We start from the raw sequence: 24,180 nt of genomic DNA, 5'->3' as shown, positions 1-24,180 counted from the left end.
TTCTTGTCTTAAAATTCTTTGCTGTATTCTGGGTTTTGTGCTAAATAAGCAGTCATTCTAAAATGTTTTAATCGCTACTTAGATACTAAATAATTTTAAACAAAATATCTGAAAGATCCTTTTGTCTTTTAGCAAGATAATTGTGCTGTGAAACTTGCTTTCAGAAGTCATTTGGGAAGTCGGGTTGACGGAGTGCTTGGCAGGCAGGACTTACTCCTGGAATGTATGGGTTCTCTTCTGGAACCTTCCTTGCAGCCATGGTCATGGGCACTGTTCATAACGTGCAGAGACATGAGTTGTATAAAGACTTTGCAAAGGTAGCTAGTGGATGTGAGTAAAGCAAAGGAAATAATGTGAATGCAAACCCATGAACTAGTTACTGTAGAGGCATCGTTGTTCTTCTCACGGTAGCATTTGTACATAAGTAAATGACAGCTGATGAGGTGGGAGTGGGTACAGAGGAGAGCTGCTAATGTGCTGCAGCTTTTCACAGAAGCAAGCTTTGAGATGGGAACCAAGAGAGAAAATGTTTCCCTTGGATATATCGCTTCCCTGGTGTGTTTGGCTTTGGCAAAAGTTCACTTTCAGGCAGATCAGTGAGTTGAAAGGACTCCTTACAGGGCCAGACAGGTCCTATACCTGCAGGAGCATACCGAAAGCACATGTCTGGGACCCTCCTGGTGGCAGACCTCAGTAAAATGGCCATAAACTGAGTGTGCAACTGCAGTCTTAAGGAGAGAAGGACCTACCAAGAGGTAAATGCCTTTCTGCACTGAAAAAAGTCTCTGCACGAGTATTATTAGCCTATTAATGTTGGCCAGAGTTTCTGCTTGGTCCAAGAGAGCATATGCCTAGTGTCAGTGCAGCTACCCTGGGTCCCTTGGGAGCCCGTGGAGACAAAAATTTGCTTACCCAGCAAGCTCGCAGTGATGCAGCTAAAATTAATTGGATGTGATTTTAAGCCTCAGGAATTTGGGGCTTAAACTAAACTCTGGATTTGAGGATTAGGAGAAGACCACCTAATCATCTAAATGTTTGTCTTCCCAGATAATCCTTGATAACATGGTGAGCCTTCATATAACTCATATTGAATTAACAAGTTAACGTGCCCTTCTGGAAGCACAGACAAGGGTTATAGCTGTGTACTGGGTCCAAGGCGAGAGGCTGGAGTAGTCACAGCCCTTGGCGCTGCCTGAGCAGGAGGAAAGCATGTTGATGGGCTGGAGGAGAGAGACTGTGGAAGTCCCATGGCACAGCAGCTTGCACGTTTGATGCAAGCACCTCCATACAGGTACTGTTACAGGAGGCCACTCCGAGGCAGAAGAGCCAGCCCTGGCAAGACTGAGGCATCAAATATTCATAGTACCAGAAAGGCTTTAATGATCCTGGAGCGTTAATAGGACAGTACCATGTTACTACCCACTTATTTATAGCTGAAAGTTTGAGGCAGTGTGTGACTGCCCGCGTTTCATTTGGAAGATGTGGATAGAGGAGCCTTGGCTGAAAGGAGCGTTTCCTTCTGTTCGTTGCACTCAGCTGATCTCTGATGCTTACGTGGGGCTTAAACATCACAAAATGGGCCTCTTGTGCTCCCCCATCTACTGTATGCCCTTCCTTTCTCCTCTGAAGGTTATTTTGGAAATTCTGCCCATACGCAGCTGTGGCTCCTTGTGCTGGCCTCCATGCCCATCCTGTGGCTGGTTGTTTGCCCACCTTCTCTCTTGGCTCTCTTTCCCTGCTTGCCTTTCCCAGATGTTTGGAACAAACAGAGCAGTATTACAAAGAGCCCAAAAAACTGTTAGCAAAGATTCCAACAAATCCATTTGATTCCTCAGGGACCTGCTTCATTGCGTGCAGTAGCCTCAGCAGTGGGAGAGGCTGCGCTCTCCACCAGCAGACAGTGAGAGCCACCCCACATTGCTCTGGCAGGGAGGAAGGTGATCCTGACACGAGGGTCACGTCTCTGCGTTTCAAAACTGCTCCTGCAGTCCTTCAGGTTGAGAAGTTTGGGGCGAATGTTGTCAGAATTGGCTAAGCACCAAGCTTAGAAAGGACGGCGTTTTAAATGTCTTAGTAAAAGTTGCATGATCCATTCACCGGGACTGATAAGCCTGCCTCTTGAAGGCCAAGTGTGCTGCTTGCTGGGTCTTGAGGTGTGAATTCTTGTCTGTTATTGGCAGTTTGCAGCATGTGCCTTTTTCCAGGGCTTCCCTTCCTAAAGAAAGGCCAAGGAAGGGTTATACATCATTTCTGCTGAGGGTTGTTCAGAAGTTGCGAGTTCATCGCACAGAACAGAAGACCTACTGCGGTGTTTGGCAGAACGCTTGTATAGGTTCTGTAGAGCCCTGATAGCCATGTCTTGGCTGCTTTTCGCTTTGCCAGAGACATGAACAAGCAAGAAATATTGATTACAGCATACTCACATTGTGATTTCAAAGTAGATGTTGGTTTTTAATGCTCTTAGCAGCAATCGGAGAAGGTTCTTCGCCTGTTGCAGCTGCTCTGCTTTTGTGTGGCTCATACTGTTATAAAAAGGCAGAGGGATTGTGAGGCTTCGGTGACTTTAATAAAATCTATTTTTGCTGTTAGGATCACTGATGTAGTATATGGCTTGAATTAAAGTTCTCATCACATTGAGATTAAGCAAGTAGTTAATTAAGTGTAGGGAAGCAATTGATAATACCGCAACAACTGTAGTGAAAAATGGGACTATTTTCTTACTAAACTCTTGTTTTCTCCTACTTTTCAGTACCATTCCTGTGAAATGTGCATTGGAGTATGCTTCTGACTCAGGCAGATAGCTTTCATGTTTGGCAATATTGCGTCTCATGGTAGTAACATGACAGCACATAATTTTTTGAACATTCCTGGGATGGGAAAACCCTATTAAATTTTAGAGGTGCTTTTATTATTGTACTTTCCTGGCTTGAAAAGAAAATAGAGTTTGTGTTAAAACTTGGCATCTGCAAATGGCTGAAAGCCAAATTGCAGAATTGAAAGCTGGTTTTGATTAGAAATAGGAAAATTGAAGATGATGTAAGAGTGCATGGTTTGGTTGCATGGGATTTTTGTTAATTTTTGGAAGACCTGTTGGACTGTGAGTCATGGAACAAACAGATATTTTACATTATTATCATGTGTTTGTACTAAAGCATTGTGGCCTTTTGTTTGTTTATTTGTTTGTTTGTTTTAGTAATCCGATGGTTGAGGCAGGAAGACAGATCATCCCTTACAGCTCTTTGACTTGAGAGAGCACCATACCACAAATTTTAGGTACCCATTAGAGAAGCTGAGATCTGTTTATTTCTCCTGCAGCTTTTATTTGCCTCGTTTTTTTCTGAGGTATGAATGCACAGCGTATAGGTGTCGCCTGCATATGTGGTAATAAAACTTAGGGACATGTCAGCTGTAAACCATGCTTTCCAGTAACAAAATGAGTACATGCTGAGTACACTTACAGAAGTCAAAGAGGCTTGAACCAGTGCTGCCTCTGTTTTTGAAAGAGTTGGGCTTGCAACCCCAAAATATGTGATCTACCCTGTTTCTCAAAGCTAAGCATATTTTCTATTTTTAGGGAAACCTCGAAAGTAAAAATAGTTGGTGGAGCCACATGTAGCTTCCGTCTGTTTGTTCAAGAGTCTCAGATAGGGCTGCTGTTAGCAGAGATATGCCATCTCTGGATGTGCTGGGTTAACCTCAATGGTTTGAGATGCCACATCTTGCATCTTGTGAGATGCAAGACAAACAGGAGCTTGTCTTGCTCTCACATGTGGCAAAACACGTGATACGGCCTGACTTCAGTAAGGCTTTAAATACTGTGACTGAAATTGGAAGCACACTCTGTAGGAAAGATATAGGCAGAAGGGAAAGAGCCCAGAGGGGAGTGACAAGAATAGGAGGTTTAGCAAACGTAAGCTGTAATGGAAGATGGAATCAATTGATGTGTTTAGCCTAAAATACAGAAGGAAATGCAAGTCACCCGATATATAAAAGGTTACTTTAAAAGGCATAACAGTCATCTTTCCTCTGTGATCGCAGGAATGTGGGAAGACATTGGACAAAGATTTAAGCTAGGTAGAAGGAAAATGTCTGAACTTTCAGGGAAGTGGCACAATGACAGGCTGTTGAGAAAACCTGCAGTACTGGGGTTTGGAGAACGAGTTAGACAGAAATCCTTTGATGTGGTTTAGATACCAAGTGGTTTAGATGCCCTCGGGTTGTTCGTACTCTGAAATGTCTTCCTTTAGTGCTATTTAGTACCATGGGAGGCTTTCAGGTGACTGATCTCCCCGTTTCACAATGCTATCTCACATTTTGATCAAGGGACTGCTGGCATTCAGTGGGTGCGTGGTGGACCCATCCCTGGCCATGCTGATCTCGTGTGGTGTATCAGACCTCCTCTCCTGCTGCCAGTCTCTCCTGAGGGAGCAGATGCCATTCCATGGCAATGCCACTGCTGGGACTGATGCATGGCAGCTGCAGTGTCAGCACTAATGTTTTACTAGACAAAAGAAGATTTGCTGCTTTCCGGCAAAAGCGGGCAGAGCTCATTTTGAGTCTTTTCTGTGCCCTCCCCTACCTGTGAGGATTTGGGAAGAGGCAGTACAGAAGGTGAGCTGACGGGCACTGTAAAATCAAAGTGGATAATGATGGGCTTATCAGGCACACAGTCACATAGTGACTCTTAAATATATGTTGGACATCAGTATTTTCAGGCCTGCAATTCAATTTTAAGGTAGCTTTTCACCCAGTATTGGTTTGGTTATCTTCCTCTAATCTGCAATATCCCAAGCATCCAAAGCTATTTCTGTTCATCCTGGATGGAATGTGTTGACTTTGTTGGTGCCCTATTTTGCTAACACTGAGGAGACACACTTATTTATCTGTTCTTTTTCGAAGGAAACTTAGAGGAGACAAACACTTAAAAACCCACCTTCTGTAACTGAATGAAATAGCTTATAACATTTTTAAACGGCTTTTGATTTCTTTCATTCTGCTGTATACCATATCTGTTCTCATTATTAGTCTGAGATAAATTTGTTTGGAAAATCCGGGGAAAATCCATTCCTATACACCTGAGGACCGGAAGCTCAGTAATTGAGCAGGCTGCTGTATTCATTGGGAAATTATAATATTTTTTTTCTATTATTCAGAAGCAACAGCTAAACAAAGCAATTAAAAGATTGTACAAAACATATACAGCAGTTTAAGGTTCCTCCTGCAGCCATAATACTTCACATGTACGTCATGGTATATTTGTCACACTTAATAATATTCACACTGTTATGCCTATGTAGCGAGAACTGTAACTCTGCTCTCTTGGGCCTTAAATTTTGCACCACTTACAAATTTTAGAATTAATGCAAATAAAACAGACACTGAGAGGAGCACAATGCAGACATTGAAAATGTGCTCCAGTGATGGCATTTACATAACTGCAATCTACCAAAAATTTTAAAATTTTCACTTTGGACAGTGCTGGTAGTATGAGAGCTTATTGTAGGGAACTCTTGCTGTTTTGAAACATACATTAATATGATTTTATTTCCTTTGTCAGACACACAGCAAGTGGAAGATGTTAGCAGCAGTGTCCATTCGGCATCAGCCTGACATATGCAGCATAGTTTTCACATGTTTAGGAGCTGTGTTTGTCAGCGGTCTTGGCTGGCTTTGGCAGTGCAGGAAGATCTCAGGGTGCTGTGCTTGTGTGTGCCTGACTTGGAGGCACCTCTCAGGGAACTGCTTCTCCAGTGGGGGGTGGGTGCAGAGCATATTCTGCAAGCAGGCTGTTGAAGCTCAGTCTTGCCTCTGATGAAATTTTAGGTCCAGCTATTTAAAAATCCATGAACAGCACATCTAGTTCTCTAGATATTTCTCTTGTATATCTTTGAAGGGCATAAAGCTCTTCAAAGCCATCCCAATAAAAAGCTCTGCAAAAATTGTAGTAGCAATAACCTGCTTGCCATGCCAGCAAAGTGCTTTATTCAGGAAATACTGGATACATACCCTGCTGCAGACAGGCTGCATAATACTCCAGGTTACTTCTAAGACCATCTACACTGTTTATTCCTGGCTATAAATGTTTTACAGACTTCACGCCATACCCTTGTTTCATAGTTAATGCCAGCTCTTTCCACGTTACTACATTTGATGGCAAACTACTTTTGGGAGACATACGTGAGAAATACGAGGGTATGAGTAATATATACATTTACTGTAAATGAGTGTATTTCTGTGAAAGCTTGTTGAGAGAGAGAATAATTAATGACATAGGCTTAATAAGCAGTAAGTTAATTTTGAGCCAGTTTTTGTTATCCAGGGTGGCCGTACAATCCAGAAGACTGACATACCCAGAAAAGAGCAAGGTTGATTGTGCTTTTTGTTGCTAAGTACCCTAAAAACCTCTGAAGTTTTCTCAGGAGTCAATCTAATCTTGTAATTTGTCGACAATGTAGTTTTTAACTTTTATCCATCTATTTTTAATTTGCTAGATAAAACTTTGAGCCATACTGATGTACCAAAGCCATTAAAGGTCTGATCCATTAGGAGAGCTGGTGAGCAGGTCTCCTTTCTGCCTACAGCATGTTTTTCACAATAATTCTGGATATGTTTCAATGAAAGCAAATGTTCTTGATGCCCTGGAGCAATCCCATATCACCTTGGTATCTGTTGTACACAATTGTGAGGGCCAGTATTCAGTCAGTTTTTTCCCTTGCAAAGCTTAACAGGGGGTGTTCCTCAACTTCATTTTGCAGACTGTTGCCCTCTGGAAATTGAGAACCAGGAAACCCTGAAGTTTAGGGTGGTGCAAACCTCCTGTTACAGAACAGAGGCACTTCTCAAGTAATCACACTTCTGATCTTCTGTAAGGGACACCTTGAAGTTTGGCAATCTATCTGCAGAAAAGAACTTTGAGATAGAAATAAAGGTCATATGTATTTATGTTCCTTATCATTAATTTCATCTGTTTACCTCTTTTCATTTCCTGTCTTCATGCCAGCTCTTCCCATGTCTGCATTTCAGTTTGTCTTTAGCCTTCCTGGTATATGGTTACTCTACAAAATTCATTGGAATTCCCATGACCAAATAGCCTCATGTTCATAGTGGGGGAGGAGGAGTTGAAAAGCTGATGGGTAAGTTTAAAAACTTTTAGCTGTTAGATGTGGTAAATATTAATGCCCTTTGAAAACCCTTTAGTGATAGTTTTTCCCCTTTTTTTTTTCTTTCTTTTTTTTTGTTCCTGCTCTTCAGTGATGCTATTCATCAAAGTTCAAAGACCAGTAACTTTGGCTGAGAGTGAACTGTATTGAGATATTGCAGGAGAAGTCCTTCATTTTTCTCCGGAGAGACCTCTTTGCTGTTTTGTTTGTTTGTTGTTGTTGTTGTTTTTTAATTATTTTTTTTAATTATTATTTATTTATTTATTCTTTTTAACTTCACATTTCTGGTTGGACTTTTCAGATTTGTTGCTATCCTGCAACCTGAACTAAGCGTAAGAGGCACAGTAGGCTTTTCTCTAATAATCACCCCCTGGTTTTAACCTCTGTAGGATTTAAAAAAGCAACTACAAATTACTTACCTCACTAGTTGATCTTGCTTTCAATATGCAAACAACTGATCCAAGAAAAAAAGCAGGAGGGTGGCAGCCAGAGCAGAAAGCAGGCAACGGCAGGTAAGTTATCCTTGAAGAGGGAGATTAATGCAGGGGAGCCAGCAGGGTGAGAACTGAAATGAGACCAAACCTGCAGATAGAGCATGCTTGTTACCCTGCCTCCAGCCAGAACCACACTCTGCAAGCGCTTTGTTTGCTTACTCTCTTGGAGGGTTAAATTAGGCTTTGTTCAAACTGCTCTCAGAGGTTGGAGCAAGTTCTCAGGTAGTTTTTTATTTACTTCATTTTTTTCTTTCTTCTGTCTGGTCTCCAGATTCATCCAGCCCTTGTACCCAATACGCTTCTGCAGCCTCATTTTATTCTTCCAAGTCGTGCTTGCCTTGAATTGCTGTGTTGGCTTCTGCAGTAGGTTATCTGGTGATAGTATCTCCATGTGGATTGTGTTTATTTTGTACAGGCACAACAACTGTTTCTCTTCTGTGCTTTGAAGGCCTGGGCTGAAAGCCACCAGCACTCAATGGAACAACTCTTGTTGACTTTAAATCAGACCTTGCTGAGCAAGATGAATAGGTGTATGCGTGCTTATAGGGTATCACTGACTGGTAAATAAACACTAAAAGAAGCATTTCTCAGATTACAGCATATGGACGACTTTCTGGTGGGCTGTAGAAAGCCGCTCAGGATTCACCCCATTTTGACCTGCTTTTATCACTTTTCAAGTAATTTTTTTATTTTTATTTTTTATTTTTTTTGTGTGTTTTCAGAATCCCTTTCTTCCATTTTACATTTCAGGAGCTAGAGTCACTACAGTAAAAATTCTCCATAGTACCTGGCAAGGAGCAGCATGTTTCAGGATGAGGCCTCTGGAATGAATTTGAGGAAACCATGGACTGCTGATAAAAGCACAGGATTTCTCTCTGCCAAATACGAGTTGTGCTCCTGGCATCTGTGCAGGCCCCCAGCGTGTTGTTGGCTGGGCTCGTGGAATCATATTCTTTTCCAAAATAAATGCCCAGCTGTGTGTCTGTTTCTCCCTCCCCTGTCCATGCTTGAATGGCCACAATTTCAGCCAGAAGTCTTCAGCCTTCACTTTCTCCCATTTTGTTAATTGGGAATAAAATTTAACAAACCTACTCAAAAAAAAAAAATTGTTCCAATGTCCAGTTTATTAAGAAAGACCTTTTACAAGAGTAAGGCATCATGGGCAGGTCCCTCATTCTTAGTTGGGGAAATTTTGGCCTAACGCTCAGTGCAAGGTGCTCCCCAAAACGGGGCTCCCTTGGCAGACAGCATTTTCTAGGAGCCTGGGGCAAGACGTGCGTCAGTAGTGGAGTAGTGCCAGCACCCATTGACTTGTGTCATGGTTGTGCCTTCAGGAGTCTACGTGACTGAGTCCACGTTGTGAAATATCAGTAGTCACAGGTATCTGGGATGTGTTTGGGAGATCAGGGGAGTTTGTGCCAATGTTTGCTTTTCTCATAACCAATGTTGATAGACTTACCATGGAAAGGTATAAGGTCCTTCTAATGATGGGGATGATAACAGCTTTTTGAAGCATCTCCTCAACGTGAACATTGTCCCTTATGACTTGGATAGGATCCCGAGAGGAGGAGCAGGGTGGGCTTTGTGTGTTAGCACTATCTGATGTACACACTCCATGCCATGCTCTGACTTACTGAGAGTGTCCCCAGGACTCCCTTCTGGACCACACAGTGTATGTATGTATACACATTATGGTAGGGATAATGTGATTCATCTGGTGAATGGGATTAAAGAGTAATTCTCTTCCCCCTTCACCAGCGTCAGAGATTTTTCAATGTTCAATTTGCCCCTGCACTATAAAGTTAGCAAGTTATCCTAAATAACATTTTCAGACGGTTTTGCTTCCAAGTAACAGGAGAAAGAAGGAGGAGGCTCTGTTAGGCCTGTACAGACTTCCTGCAAATAGGGATATAAAAAGTCAGTGCTTGCATATGTAGAGAGCAAGGAAACTCTTTGTACAATCAGTAAAGTCTGTCTTTCTCCCATGTTCCCCCTCATTTATCAAGATAATCCATGTAAAATATCACTACCTGAGGCTGGTTCTCATAACTGAGGGGCACAAAAAGTGCTGAGCTGTCAGACTGAAATTTTACATCTAATTTTTCAGACTTTCTAACTGAGCCATTTGTTCTTTCTTTTCAACTACTATTATTTTAAAGAATGGTACGTTATAAAAATAGAAAAAAATATATCATTTTTTCCCTGAGTGATTTTAACAGTAAATCAAATAGCCCCAGAAACCAGTTTGAAAGGTGCTGCAGGCTGCTTCGAAGGAAAACACAATCTTGATACAAATGAGGAATGTTGTTTATAAGTATTTGAATAGTTGTAAACTACCAATATTGAGTAAAATATGATCACTGTCCGTACCCTTTATGTTTCTGTGGACCGTGTTTTAGTAGCAAAACATAAGTTTACAGATGTAAATGTATCTTAAAAGCAGTACTAATTTTGGTGCACGTGCCATTTACAGACATTGGTGACTCCATGGTACAGCTGCAAGTTGGATACTTGAACCTTTTCTGAGTTGCAAAAATAATAGTGTTGAAACAAAAAAAGCTCATTTTTCTTGCACTAAGTTTTACTATTCTGTGTTTTTTTCCCGTTTGGTTGCATATTTGCTCAGTTATTGCAACATTGGAGAAAAACACCTGAAGACCAAAATGTGATTGCCGGTTAATGAAAATTAGCCATTAGGTGGCAGAATTGCTAATTGCACCTTTAATATTTCTCTCTGGACAATCTCATCAATTAAGAAAAAAAAAAAAACACATAAAATGATATGTAGTCTCTTCACTAAATATCTGAAAGCATCTCTGTATTGGCCCTATGTTATTAAGCTTTTGGTCATGAGTGTTCGAGTCAAGCAGAAAGACTGTTTGCAGCTTACTTGTGTCCATCTGTGGTAATCTGAGGAAGAAAAGAAAATGCCTAAAATGAAGCTCCCATGGCTTTGTAAGAGGGGAAGCATCAAGGGGAATGCTGACAGATACATAATTATAATGGCAGTAGTGGCTGTTGCTGTGTTAATAGCATCTGGCAGTGGAATCACTGCCATCTGTTAACACCCTGAAATTCTGAAATGGCACATTCTTTATGTAGAGATTAACAATAATTAACGAATCTATCAGATGAAATCACCTTGATTTGATGACAGCTTTACCCTGATAATGATTACTTGAGAAATAATGGGGAGTAAAATGCCCACTTACCAGTAAAATGCCTTCTTACCACAGACTAGCTAATGCCTCTATCCAAGTACAGCATTCTGCATAGCTTATTTTTAAAGTTGTGGTGAGAGGCAATATTTAATGTGTTTCCTTCAAATAATCCGTATAAGCAGAGCTAGATTAAAAGCTAAATTTTACATATTAATTTCTACTTGCAGCAGATTAGGACTCTGAAAACACTTGCAGTTCTGCAGATGCATGGTAACTTACTCAGTGTTAATCACTGACTCATGTGCCTCAAAGACAGAGAAAATGAGTTTGAACTGAGAGAAGTGACACTTCAGCCCAGGTCCGGTCAGCCTCAAAGAGCAATCCGACTGCCTTAAACTATTTCGGGTTTGTCAGCTGGGTGTCATCGTGTTGTCTGTCAGATGTAACCTGTGGTTGATGTTGCTAAAATTCATCGCTGCCTGATGCTGCCATTAAACAACTTACTTGTGCAGGTGAATTACTTCAAAAAGTATTTTGAATTACGCAGTGGGTTGGGCCCGGAAATATGGGGGGGATGAGGAAGTCTTTGGTAGTAACTGTGAATGTGTGAGCTAGCCCAGCCATGGCTTGTGGCTAACAAACCATCTGATTTTGCTTGAAATTAGAATCCAAACCATTAGTTTCTGATGAATCAGTGTCTCTTCAACAGCGATGGGAAAAAATATTCCATTTATTTGTATTTTGAAGAATTATTTTTGAATATCTGTTTTTGTCAAAGCCCATATTTTGGTCAACGTAATGATGTATCAGTGCTGTAAATAAGAGGTATGAGCAAAGTACTGAGCCAATTCGGGGGCTGGTTGGATTTCATTTTTCTCCTAATTCCTCTTCTGTTTACTCCTGCTGAGGAGCAGATGGAAAAGGTGACATGTTCTCTGATTAAACAGAAGAATTGTAAGAAATAAATAATTGAGGCCTGTTAATTATCAGAAGCAATAGGAGGGGAAAGAATAAACTTTGCACTCTTGAAGTCAAGTAAACCTAAATTTTATTTCTATCTCCATTTGTAAGTCTGATAATATGGTAAATAACATTCTGGGCTCCACATAGAGAAGGCAATATGTATTTTTCTTGTGTCTGTCTATTTGTTCCTAAGTGACAGAAGTTTCTATATACTGGGATTTGTGCTGATGCCAGCTACTGATAGAGCTGCGCTGACGCCAAACCACAAGTGGAGGTGTGGAAAGCTGGGTTTGTGTCACCCTGATTTATCGCAGCTCCAGACGCGGGAGCTGTAAATCAGAGCTTTCCTTGCCTTTTAATGGGAGCAATGGATTCACAGTAGTCTTTTGGTGGAGAACAAATGAGCTGGCCGAGCAGACTTGCGGATAAAGGCTGGGCTTGCCTGGTGCATGAGGCTGGAGTTCATCTGGCTCCTGGGTTTCATGTCCTCTTCCCTGTGCAACCTACTTCTCTTATTTTGCTTGACAATGAGTTCACCGTGCAGATAGAGAGTCATTCACAGCTAAAATTCAAAGATGCTTTGAAAGCAAATGGATTCATCTTCTGTTCTGCTGTGTTGACTTTTTGTCATAGGATGCTGGGAAGGCAGTGGCTGAGGGAAGCAGGGGTGCTTGGTAGGGCTGGGAAGGAAGGCTTGTTTCTCTCTCACTGTTATTTTCATGCAAGACACTTTTCTGTTTGGGAGGATTAGAAGATATCCATTGAACAGTGTTAAATATGCTGAGGTAGTTGATGTTTACATTCCTTGTAGAATTATTCATTAAAATATTAACTGCTAGACAGTCTATCTTTTTTTTTTTTTTTTAATTCAGTGATTTAGTAGCCCTCTTATAAATCATGTTGTGTCATTCAGACATTCAAAGACTAAATAAGACAAAACAAAACTGTCAAAATTACCCACAAAAGCACTAATTCTTGCTTTTACATTTCTTAAATTGTCACGGGCTTGATGCACTGAAGAAACAGAGAAGGATTTGTGTGGCGGGTGGGCTATAAAATTTAACTCAGCTCTCTTCCATCTGTACCATCAGCTTTCCCTAACACACTGTGCTGATGTGAAAAGGGCTATATCCTGCTCCAAGTCTTCTCAGACAACAGAAGCATATGCACTTTGGTTCACAGCAACTTTTGGCACAAAAGCAAGGGGTACCTTGAAATGCTGGCTCTGGACTCAACTCTTTTCCCTCCCCACCGTTTTGTTATGTTTTGTTGTGTTTTTAGTGGTTCTGGTTCTCCACAAAGGACTCGATTGTGTGCTTGTTGATAAACATGTTCTGGTGGCCTTGCTTGGGCCCCTTGTGTCCAGTTTCATGGCTGAGCCAGTAAAATCTGCCACTGGTGTTCTCCTCTTCGCTGGAACATTTAACGTGTGGTTTCTCCCATATTTAATATATGTTTTCTCCCGTACATTGTTCTCCCCGCAATGCTCGTGTCTCACCTTCATTGTGAGCAAACCTACAGGTCTGGGTGACTCTGGGGCTCTGCCTCGTTACCTTCAGGTGCTAATTAGTGGCGGTGTTCATACAGCTCTGTGAGGAGCAGCCCCCGGTGCACTTGGACTGCAGGAGGGCCATTAGCCAGCGCAGCATTCGATGGCTGCAAATCCCCCAGGGACTTGCCCCATGACCCGGGGCTGTGCAGCAGCAAGCCCCCAGCCACTGAACTGGTAACATTTAACAATTTCCCACCCAGGGTGATGGCCCCATGTTTCACAGGGTTGTAGCATCAATGGTTTTGCCTTTAATTTTGTTTTTTTTGCTGAGCTTTTCGCATTCGGTTGCACAAGTGGCTGGACCCAGCAGCATGTGATGCAGTGATGCCAAATGCCTGTCGTGCTTTGCTGCTTGATAAATACTGATGGTACCTCTACTGTGTTTTCTGTGTATTTCAGGAAAAAAGTGCCAGTTCAAATGTAAGACTTAAATCTAATAAAGAGATCCCAGGATTAGTACATCAACCCAGAGCAAAGTAAGTTCTATTTTTATTTTCAATTTAGTACAAATATGTGCAAGATTAAAGAAGTATCTGTGAAATTCCCAGTTATTGCCAAGCACAAACCAATTGGTGGTTCCAACAGCCTGAAATCCATACCCACTTTAAATAAAACAGGTAAGAACAAGAACACAGCTGGGTAGCATTGGTGCTGACATCCCTGCAGTGTCCGTCCTGTCCTTTGCACGGCCAAGATGTGCCATACAGTGTTACTTCTCAGCTTTCCATGCAACTTAAGCATAAACAAAATTATATATGCATTAATGTTCCTAAATACTAGCAGTTAAGTTCCCAGGGAAGTTTTTGCTGTCTCTTGGCTTTGGTTATCAGATGTACAGCCTCACAAACCCCTGGGATAAGTAACGGCAAACTTTTCCATTTAAAATAGTGAAGTTGTTTCTCTAAAATTAGGGTTGATGTGCAGCTGAGGGTTTATCCAGTCCCTAGCCAGAGTTCTGTGCTGTGCCATGGCTGAGATCAGTACACATCGCATATGCCATGAAATATTTAGCTCCTGGGCTAGTAGTAGCTCCTTTCTTATCTAAATCACTGTTACATTTTAATCACTAATTGGGTTGAAAATAACATTACGTGGAGCCATATATCACGTTCTTAACGAAGAGGTGATAAAGCTTTGCTGTTGAGTTTTGAACAATAGCAGAAGTGCTGTTCTTTATGCTCTGCCTTCAGGGCACTTATTAACTTTAACTTGCTGCATACCAAGTGCATTGTGTGCAGTTTCAAATCTGGAAACTTCAATAATTTCCTACTGAACTGACAGTGTAATTCAGCCTCCTTTCAAACAGAAGAAATCAGTGCTTCAGTTGTAATTGCAAAGAAGTTCACAGCAAGGAGGTGGAGGTAAAATCACCCTTCAGCAAAACTGTGTTTCATTACTGTCACCTGGTTCTTCCCAGCAGGGTCAGAGGTGCATTTAAGTGCTTTGATACTGAGGCACAGTCACCTTCCTCTGTGACTGCCAGTGTAAATCAGCCTGGGCCAAAAGAAGAGACATCCCTTTTCATGGGTCACCTTCTCTGATGCACCCAGGACAGAAGGATTGTGTGGGTTCAGGGACACCAGTCTATCCTCAGACTCCAATATTAAAAGTTCCTGTAGAAATCAGAACTGACTTTCATTCACCAAAAAGCACCTTCCTAAAAATAATAGTTTGGCAAAGGTAAATAATCCGTAACATTCCCGCAAAAACAAAGGAAGCTGCTAGGAGAATTGCAGAATGTAACATTAGGTTGTTGGGTAAAACACTCACTGTTTGCCTAAGCCTCTGCTGTTTACACAATACACTGTTGATGTGTACCAGTGGATTTCTCTTTGTGAAGTAGGTACATGTGTTTGAATTCCTAATCACAAAGTCAGCAAATATCTGGTTACCATGTGCACATTTGTTTTTTTAGGTTTATAATCTGAAAACCAGGAAAATTCGGACTGCAAAGGGGAAGGTAGCATTGTGTGGGAAAGGGCTACTTAGCTAAAAGAGCAGAAATAAACGCAGAAATGATGTTTCTTGGAGGACCCTTCTTGCAGAATGGGTGTTATTTCAAAACAAAAAGTAAACTATGTACCAAAGTAAGATTGCAAGGGCTCTTCCCATACATAGGAGGATTCAGATTTCTATATCTAGAGCCCTGGACTCAAAAAGCAACGTGTGTAAGGAGCCCATAGACCAAGGCCAAGGAGCTGGTCCTCACTCTTCGTGATGGGTGCCAATACCTGCCGGATCCTCCTTCATCCCTGCACCATGCCTTGAGCTCTCAGGCACTTGCTCATCCTCAAAAATGACTGTGCTGACATCTTTGGCAAGCTACATGATAAAGTACGTTCCAGTGAGGACTCCTGAGACATGTTAGAAACTCATGGAGTAACGGTGCCTGAAGCATAAAATGAAAGAAGTGGTATTTCATACCATTTTTATCCTGCTAGGAATCCCATGTTTTCGTAAAATGTGTTCCATCAGCCTGCCATGAAACATCTGAAAAAGCATTCACATGCCTTCTGATGTGCTTGTTAGAAAATAATGATTTCCACATTTCTATTTGGGGAAATTATTTTCTTCTGAAGGAATGCCCAAAAATTCTGCTTAGATTCAGTGGTTTTCTGTCTCGTATTCATTAACACTGTCAGTTCCCTGCTAACGTTTTTATAATTTCACACAGCTCCTCAAAACCAACACGCTGTCAGCATTTGTGTGTTGCATCTCTAAAATAGCACATCAGTCTTACTGCCCAGCTAAACTTTTCAGAAGATCATGGCCTACCCCCAATGGGATTTCTGATGTATATGGCAGTGCAACGCTTTTTTTGCCCCCTCCATTTAATTTCCTTACAAATGATGGTTGATGTGAGTTGCGACAGTATCATCTCATTTCACTAGAAACTGGGTCTGTGCTGTTGCAAAGGGAAGAGTATGTTTCCAGTGCTCTCTCCATCTCGTGAAGTGCTGTGCTACGAGGTGGGTCCTTTCCCTCCCTGCCATACTATTCAGGTCCTGCAGGGTCTCTGCTGGGGCTAAATTCCTGCATCTTATAAATTGGATATACCAGAGTCACACCTGGGCTCATGCTGACGCTGCCTTCTATCTGCTTAGAAGTCTTTGTGTTTCAGTTGTCAGACCAAGAAGTCGCTACAGGGCAGCAGCCTTTGCCAACAGCGGTTTCTGTCCAGTGGTAATGCTTGGAGGACTGAATTCTGCAGTCTGCTGGGTTTTCTAAGTGTAGGGTTTTTTTCAACTGCTTCTGAGAATTATTTTATCATCTATGAAGTGAATGGGTCTCCAGGGCTGAGAGCTTGCCTACCCAGGGAGAGGTGGACTGCCCCTCTCTGAGTCACCCAAATGTGCAAGTGACAGGCAATCCTGCCCCATACAAGCACTTTTTCCCTATCTCAGGTGGAGGGAAATGCAGATAGCTGGAGACAAAAACTCCAACAGCCACTGAAAGGTGAATTGTTCCCTCACCTGAATCAGCAGCTTTTGGTTTTAATGCAACTTCTGAGAACTTCTCTTGTGAACTGAGCCTCTGTTTATGTCCAGCATAGGTGTATCATTGTATATGTTTATCCCAATATCAAGTGAAGTGTGAATGCTGAGCTTTGTAGGAAAGTGCAGTGAGCTGTTGGTTATCTGGGAGAAGTATTAACTCATTACAGCTGAAAGGATTGTACCAAAGGAGAGGAGTCTGAGATGGGACTTGAGCAAGGTGAACCAGCTTTTAGTGTTGAAGAAAAGCTCCAAAAGCTGTGCGTCTTTCTGACCATTTGGCAGCACGCTGTTATCACTGGCACCAGTGTCCCATCCTTCCTTTTTTCTCCTCCTTTTTCATCCTGCATTCAGTACCTGGCATTTCTCTGCAGACCCTATGTGCCAGGCTCCCCAGACTCTCTTTGCTGCATTTACAGAGGATGCTCCACCTTCACATTGCAGAAGGGATATCGTTATTTCAGGCAAGAGGCCCTTATCACCCTGTAACTTAAACAGAGCAGACACACACCAAATCCCATCTGTTCAACATCCTTATCTTTGTCTTTCTCATTCTTTCCTTTGTGTCTGACCTTCCTCTATTTTGGGATTGCAGGTCCCCCTTGGGGAAGGGTTTATTGTCTTGTGCCACCATCAGCATTTTAGAAACCACCAGAAATAGTCTTTTGCAGCCAATCACTAATGCAAAACCCCATCACTAACCCCTAAACCTCTTGATGCTGCAAAATTACATGTAATCAAAGTGAGTGATCTACTGGGTCTGCAGGGTCACCCAGCCTGAGCTTGAAGCCATACATGGGTACTTGAAGCAAGAGCTCAGATGTAGCAGTGCTCTTGTAACAGTGTAACAGTCTTCAAGAGCAAGGCTGTAATTTAGACCTTAATTTCACATTGCAGACGTCTAATTTTGTGCTGTCGAAGCTGGTGGTCTGCAAAACCTTGTCTTGACACAAAGGGACAAGCCCAAGGAAAGGTAGCAGGCTGGTAAGTTCCTCTAATCAGCCTGACAAAGGGAATCGTTTCCTCTGGAAGCACACAGGTCCTAGTTACCATCCCAAGTCTAGCACATGTACACAGAACCAAATGCAGTAATTTTTCTGTGGGCAAACCTTAGATTAACCCAAGAAAAGAGGAGGGGGGAGGGGAAGATTAAAAAACTGTCATTGTAGACCAAAGTATAAAGTGATTTATTTTCCACAGTGGTAAAAGCTTACAGTGAGGTTCCTTGACAGTTCTGGACTACAGCAGTGTCAGCATTTTAAATTGGGAAAAGTCCTGTTGGTACTGATACTCTGCCTTTGCCTTTCAGCATGCACATCTCTGAAAGCCAACAAGAATTCTTCAGAATGCTTGATGAAAAAATTGAAAAGGTAAGGAACAATACAGTAAACATACATTTTCTTGCTTGCTGTCCCAGGCAGTGGACAGGCAGGTTTCCCAGCTCCATGGGGAGGAGAAGTGGACAGCATCCACACCCTCCAGTACTTGAAGAGACCCTGGTCTGAGACACCCTCCCCCCACCACTCGTTGTTTATAAAGTTCTAAGTCTTTTAAATTAAAATCCCGGCTTCTTTATTTATCGTTAAAGAATCGTTATACCACAACACAGATGAGAAACTGAGACTTTAGGAACGAAATGGGCTATTTGGATCATGTTGCCTGTCTACAACAGAAATGATATTTCAACTCTTGTTTACACCTTGAGCTGATGTTGTACTCTTTATGCTTCATATTTTGGAGTGGCATACATTATTTAATATGTGGTATGAAATATTTGATTCCCCAGTTTGACTGAAGTAATCTGTACTACTGAATTGTAAAGAAGGAGGGAGATTTTTACTTGGATGACTCTGAATTTCAGTCATTTTTGCCCACACTCCTGATCTTAGGAGCTGGAGTGCTACGGTGGGTGAATCCCTTCTTTGTCTCAAGCAACTAATTTGTTATGCTACTCTAATAAAAAATACTTACAAAAGTAAAAAATGAGATTAAAAAGGAAGAGTATGTGATGAGAAGTTGGGAGTTTGTATATTCCTGAGAGAAGTATATACTGGTATAAATATATATACCAGTATTTCACAGGAGAAGGATTTTGCTTAACCTGTGACATCTCTATAAATGCACTTAAAAATAGAGTTTATACATATCTGCAATAGAGCTACATCTCCTTTGAACAAATGCATTCACCCTATAAATACTTAGCTGCTTTTTCTGGACATCATCGCCTTCCATAATGTCAAACACAGAATGTCCAGTGAAATGGGTTTTCCAAAGATGTATCTTATCTACAGACCAGCCCATCTAATGACTGTATCTAATTATGAATTCAGGCTAGTTTTGTTTTCTAGTTTTGTTTCAGGGCAGTAATACCATTCATTTGCCAGCTGCCACTTTGAGAAACAGTTGACCATGTCTCCTTGCTGTTTGGATCATGCTCGCAGATCCTTGCAGGTGTTCTCCAGGGCTCTTATACTGATTTATCATATAGATCCAGAGACTGTCTATTAAGATGAAATACGTAGTTTTATCCATGAAAGAGACAAGACAGCTCCTTTGAATTTCAAGCTGCTGACATCTGATGAGATTGGCAGGGGTTAATGCACAGCTGAACATGGGATCTGCTGTGTATGGGATCCTCCTGTGCCTGAGAAAATTGTCTTCATAAGAGAAGTTTGCTTTCTAATTAGTCTTTGCCAGCAATATATTGTTTTTGTAGGTATCTGCCACAAGTGCCAAAAATATCAGAAAATACTAGTTTTGTTTGATTCCTAAACAGCTTTCTGAGCCCCTTCTCTGTGGAAGTGAAGGAGCAGTGGAACAATTAAAAGAATTAAATCACTGAGCAACTCACTAATTTCAGCTGAAATAGGCAGCAGAAGGGGGGGGCTGCCCGTGGTTGACGAGGGCCCAGACCATGTTGTAATAGTAATTTGGTAACCGTGGCCATGTGTAGCACTATTCGTAACAGAGACACACTGTCAGTCGCTGACTCTGCAGGCTACCTGGAGAAACCTTACAGTCAGAGGGGAGATATCCCTCAAATTGCATTGAAAACCTGAGGGGTGCTGGGTCATTTAATAGGAATGAGTTACAACAATTGTAACATGCACAATAAGAATTATAAGGAAGATTAAAAGTGTGTTTTGGATTTAGCAAAGGGAAGCCTGGCTGAAATAAAATTTCTTTAATCCAAGTGTAAATTCTAAAGGACAAAAGCCGATATTTTAGCAACTGAAAACAAAGTGTTTATGAGTCCTGGAGGTCAAAATATCCTTAAATAAATGATCTGAAGAACTTCTCTGAGACAAAGTTCATCGCCTGTTGATACTCCACATGTACTGTTTTCCTGGCTGCATGTATTGGAATGGCAAAGCTGAATAAACTTCTGCAAACGTAGCCCAAAGGTAAAAATCAGACTGTTACACCCAGTGCATGAAGCTTCTGCCTACCAAAATTCCATGTCAAAACACCGTGAAACATTCATGGGGAGACATCTGTTAGTATCTCTGTTCGAGTGTCTATCCTTGAGAGAAGAGCGAGGACTGAACTTGCATTATGGAACTTTATGCAATTATGATAATTAAAGACATAGGATTTGTGGGGAAAAAAGAAATCCTAAAATAAAGCTTGATGCTGAATGCTCAGCTATGAATGCATTCAGCTACATTTTGGTTCTGCTTGAGTCAACTGGACTCTTGTCCGATAATCTCAGGGTCCCAGAATTTGAAAAAAAAAAAAAAAGAAAAAAAAAAAAAGGAAGAAGGCCTGATGAGAAAGGCAGAATTATAAAGTGGGAGGATCGGAGTAGCTGGGTAGAGTTAAGGAGCTGACAGCACAGGAAACAGGAGTTCTGGAATTCATTTAATCCCCGACAGACCACGGAGCGCTTCTTGTGGCAATGTTCCAGTGGCATAGCAACATGCATCCAAACAGGCAATTAAAAAGCTGAATGAATAAATGGCGAGGGGCTGTGCGGCTCTGTGTTTTCAGCCAACAGACATGGTGAGGGTCTGGTGGCAAATGGTGAACGCAGCTTCTGCTTGACCAAAAGCTGGGTGTGCAAAGCATCAGGAGAGAAGAGGAGAAGGAATTAACAGGTCACCTGTGAGCAGCACCAGAGCTGGGACCTAGGGTGAAAGCTGGCTCACGTAGGAATGCTGCCAGCATCTGCCAGGAGCTGCATCAAGGCCTCCTGGGGTTTTCATGTTGTCTGAAACTCATGTTGCTGTGAGTGTAGTCATGGGCTTTACTTTCGCAGCATCTCTGCGGCGCGGCGGGGCCTTGCTCAGCACCCTGGGCTTCAGCTTCTTTCCTTCCTTGTCTGGAGCAGCATGCTCCATTGTCAGGTATTGAACCAGAGAGCAGAACAGCGGGAGGAATGGGAAGGAAGAAAAGGAAGAATTAAAATTATGAGATTCACAGTGACAGAAAGGGAGTGACTTCCTGTCCTGGTTTTGTGCAGATCTTCCAGAAATGGTTGTAGGAGTTCCGCAAACTCCATTGCCTGTTTTTCAGTTTCTCCCTACCTCTGAACTTAAGTGTCCTTGTTTCACAGACCTGAAGTACGTTATTTGTAAGTATTATTTGCTATTTGTATCTTCAGTTAGTGATTTACAAAATACCTGGCTTTTTTCCTTCCAGGGTCGTGATTATTGTTCAGAAGAGGAAGATGTCACATAGTGCCAATTCTGCCAATCAAACCAGGAATACTACTGTGTAAATAGATTACAACCCAGTTGACACCTTTTGGAAGTCTTCTAGAGCGAACAGCACTACATAACAGAAGAAGATCATTTCCACATTATATGCTCCATTCAGTTACAGTGTTTCTTAATGAACAGATGAGGAATATTGCTAAGAACTCGTAAGGAACTGTTTTTGTTGCTGCTAGTTAAAACCTGTTGCAACTTTTCACTTTCTCTGTGTCCAGATACGCAGCAAATCCTTAAAGTTAATCTGAAAGACATTGTTGATTTTATTAAGGCTTCTGGCCTGTTTTCTATCTAATAAGGTAGTGTTATACAAAGCTTCCATAAGTGAACATTCAAGCATCTGAGAACACCCTACAGCTGTCTGTCAGTCCGTGTACGGGCTGGAGTGCTTATTAATGCTGGTGATTTCAAGCTTTGGAGATGGGATGTTTTGCCATGGCAGGCCTTGTTTCTCTGCTCAGAAGAAAGCTGAGAAACTATTATCCATTAAAAGCATGTTATCACTGAAATACTGGAAGTGATACAGGAGCGGGAATTTGTATTTTAAGAGGAAAAGAGTTTCATTTAATAGGTATCTTAATCAAGGACTAAGCTTGCAGTATTGGCTTTGCTGAGCACGAATGGGAGTGTGATCACAATCATTTTGAATCTCTTTTTTTCTAAGAAAATAAACATTTTACTGTTTTTATGTATTCTTGTCTTTTACCATTCATGCAACACACTGTTCTAAGAGCCTGGGAACAGGGAAGGCAAAACCAACTCTTCACATTTCTGACTCTGTGGATCTGATCTTTTAAAGCAGCTCTGTGTCAATTGGGGGTGTCTGTTGCATGTCCTGTAGAGTTTATTTTTCCATATTATACAGAGAGGATGCTATCTTCTCAAAAGCAGATGTAATATTTTTAACAAATACTGTCATGAGTAAAAAAAAAAAAAAAAAAAAAAAAAACACTCAAGGAAAAAAGACACTTTTTGTATTTATTCTTCAAGAAGAGATTGTTACCTGTGCTGATGTTTATTCTCCACACTACGATACCATGTGAGTGCCAGGTCTGCCCTGCATCCCAAGCAGTGAATCTTCAGGATGTAGGTTTCAGTAGTGTGTTGATGTCAGTGCACTGTGTGGGACTGTGTATGTCAAACAGACCAGAGACTGCATTTACAGTGTCATTTCTGATGTGACAGATGTCAGCTTTGGGCACGCAATGCAAAACCTTTTAAAATACTCCATTTTTCACTGGCCTAGTTCTCAGGGCCTTTTGCAAACCAGATTCTCTTAAAGTTTTTCAACCGAGTCCCTCAATGATCCCTTCTGACTTCTGAAAATCTCATAAATATTAGGGAGTTTCGTCTCTAAAGAATTTCCTCCATCATTCACTCTGAGTGGGTTTGGGCAGTCCACAGCAAAAGATTTTGTGTGAGTTCCCCCTGGTAATGCCATTAGTGCTGTCCCACACCTAGAGCCTGTCAAAAACCATAGTTTGCTTATGCTTCCTTCCCCACACTGGGCTTTCCTTTTGCTTTTGGCCACAGATGAGGCAGCGTGGTAGGGAGGACATGTCAACCTCAGTTTGAGCTGAGTGGTCCCTCACAGGACAGGGCCAACTCAAGTGCTCCGTAGTGTCAGTAGTTTTCCATGTAGATACTCAGCATCAGGGTCCTCATTGGCAGATTTCACCACATGCATCTTTAACTTGTTAATGGTCAAAGATTGCTGGCCAGATCCTGAATCTTTGCTCCATTTTGGCAGCAGCTTTGGCAATGCAGCTTTCCTGGAGATCTTGACCTCAGTGGAGATGATTTTTCACTGCCTTCCTCCCATCAAATCATCCTTAGGTAGGGCTCCTGGGGTCTTGGTGCTATAGAGCCATTTAACCTGTTAAGCCAATGCTATCTACTGAGTTGTGTGAATGCAAGTGTATGTGCAGCAAGAAGGCCCTGTGGCAGTGCGTTGGGGGGAGACGAGGCGTAGGGGTGTTTCAGAGAGACAGGCTGTTCGCTTTGCTGTTGGGGAGGAGACCTGGAGGTCAAACATTACCTAAGAAGTTGGGTAGGTGCAGAGTGAAAACATTCATATATGTTATTGTGCTGCTTCAGGCAGAGTTTTCAGTGAAGGGAGCTGAATCCCAGCTTAGGGAAACTTTAAAATGTGGAATATGGTAAAATAAAAGTCGGACGTAGAAGTACCAGAGTGAGGTCAGAGGAGAGCTCCTAAGATGATCAGAGGCCTGGAGCACCTGTTGTACAAGGACAGGCTGAGAGAGCTGGGCCTGTTTAGCCTGGACAAGAGAAGGCTGAGAGGAGACCTCATTAATGTATATAAATACCTGAGGGGAAGGCGTTGAGAGAATGGAATCAGTCCCTTTTCGGTTGTGCCCAGTGACAGGACGAGAGGCAATGGGCACAAACTGAAGCATAGGAGGTTCAATATGAGGGGGCACTTCTTTACTGTGAGAGGGGTGACAGAGCGGAGAGGAGGGTTGTGCAGTCTCCTTCTCCAGGTACTCAACCCCCCCCCCCCCAGATGCCATCCTGCTCAATGTGCTCTAGGTGATCCTGCTCTGCAGGTGGATGGACCAGCTGATCTGCAGAGGTCCCTTCCAACCTTGGCCATTCTGTGATTCTGTGGTAGAATTTTTTTTTT

The 24,180-nt window shown here is 42.0% G+C and overlaps 1 protein-coding gene across 2 annotated transcripts in view; it reads left to right on the top strand.

Annotated features, from left to right (window-relative positions):
• LOC309880616 (uncharacterized protein C1orf21) overlaps positions 1–22,485 on the top strand; it is a 105,936-nt gene extending 83,451 nt beyond the window's left edge. For both annotated transcript variants that reach the window (XM_082765731.1, XM_082765732.1), the window contains exons 4-6: positions 13,730–13,806; positions 18,134–18,194; positions 21,466–22,485. In XM_082765731.1, coding sequence (XP_082621857.1) covers positions 13,730–13,806; positions 18,134–18,194; positions 21,466–21,504 — 177 coding nt within the window. In that variant the 3' untranslated portion in view covers positions 21,505–22,485. The remainder of the gene's footprint in view (positions 1–13,729; positions 13,807–18,133; positions 18,195–21,465) is intronic.
• Positions 22,486–24,180: the final 1,695 nt, after the last annotated feature.

This window comes from Aythya marila, assembly GCF_965140915.1.
Source record: "Aythya marila genome assembly, chromosome: 8".
Taxonomy (NCBI): Eukaryota; Metazoa; Chordata; class Aves; order Anseriformes; family Anatidae; genus Aythya; species Aythya marila.
Note: the sequence above shows the minus strand (reverse complement) of the source record. Positions and strands in the feature narration are given on the sequence as shown.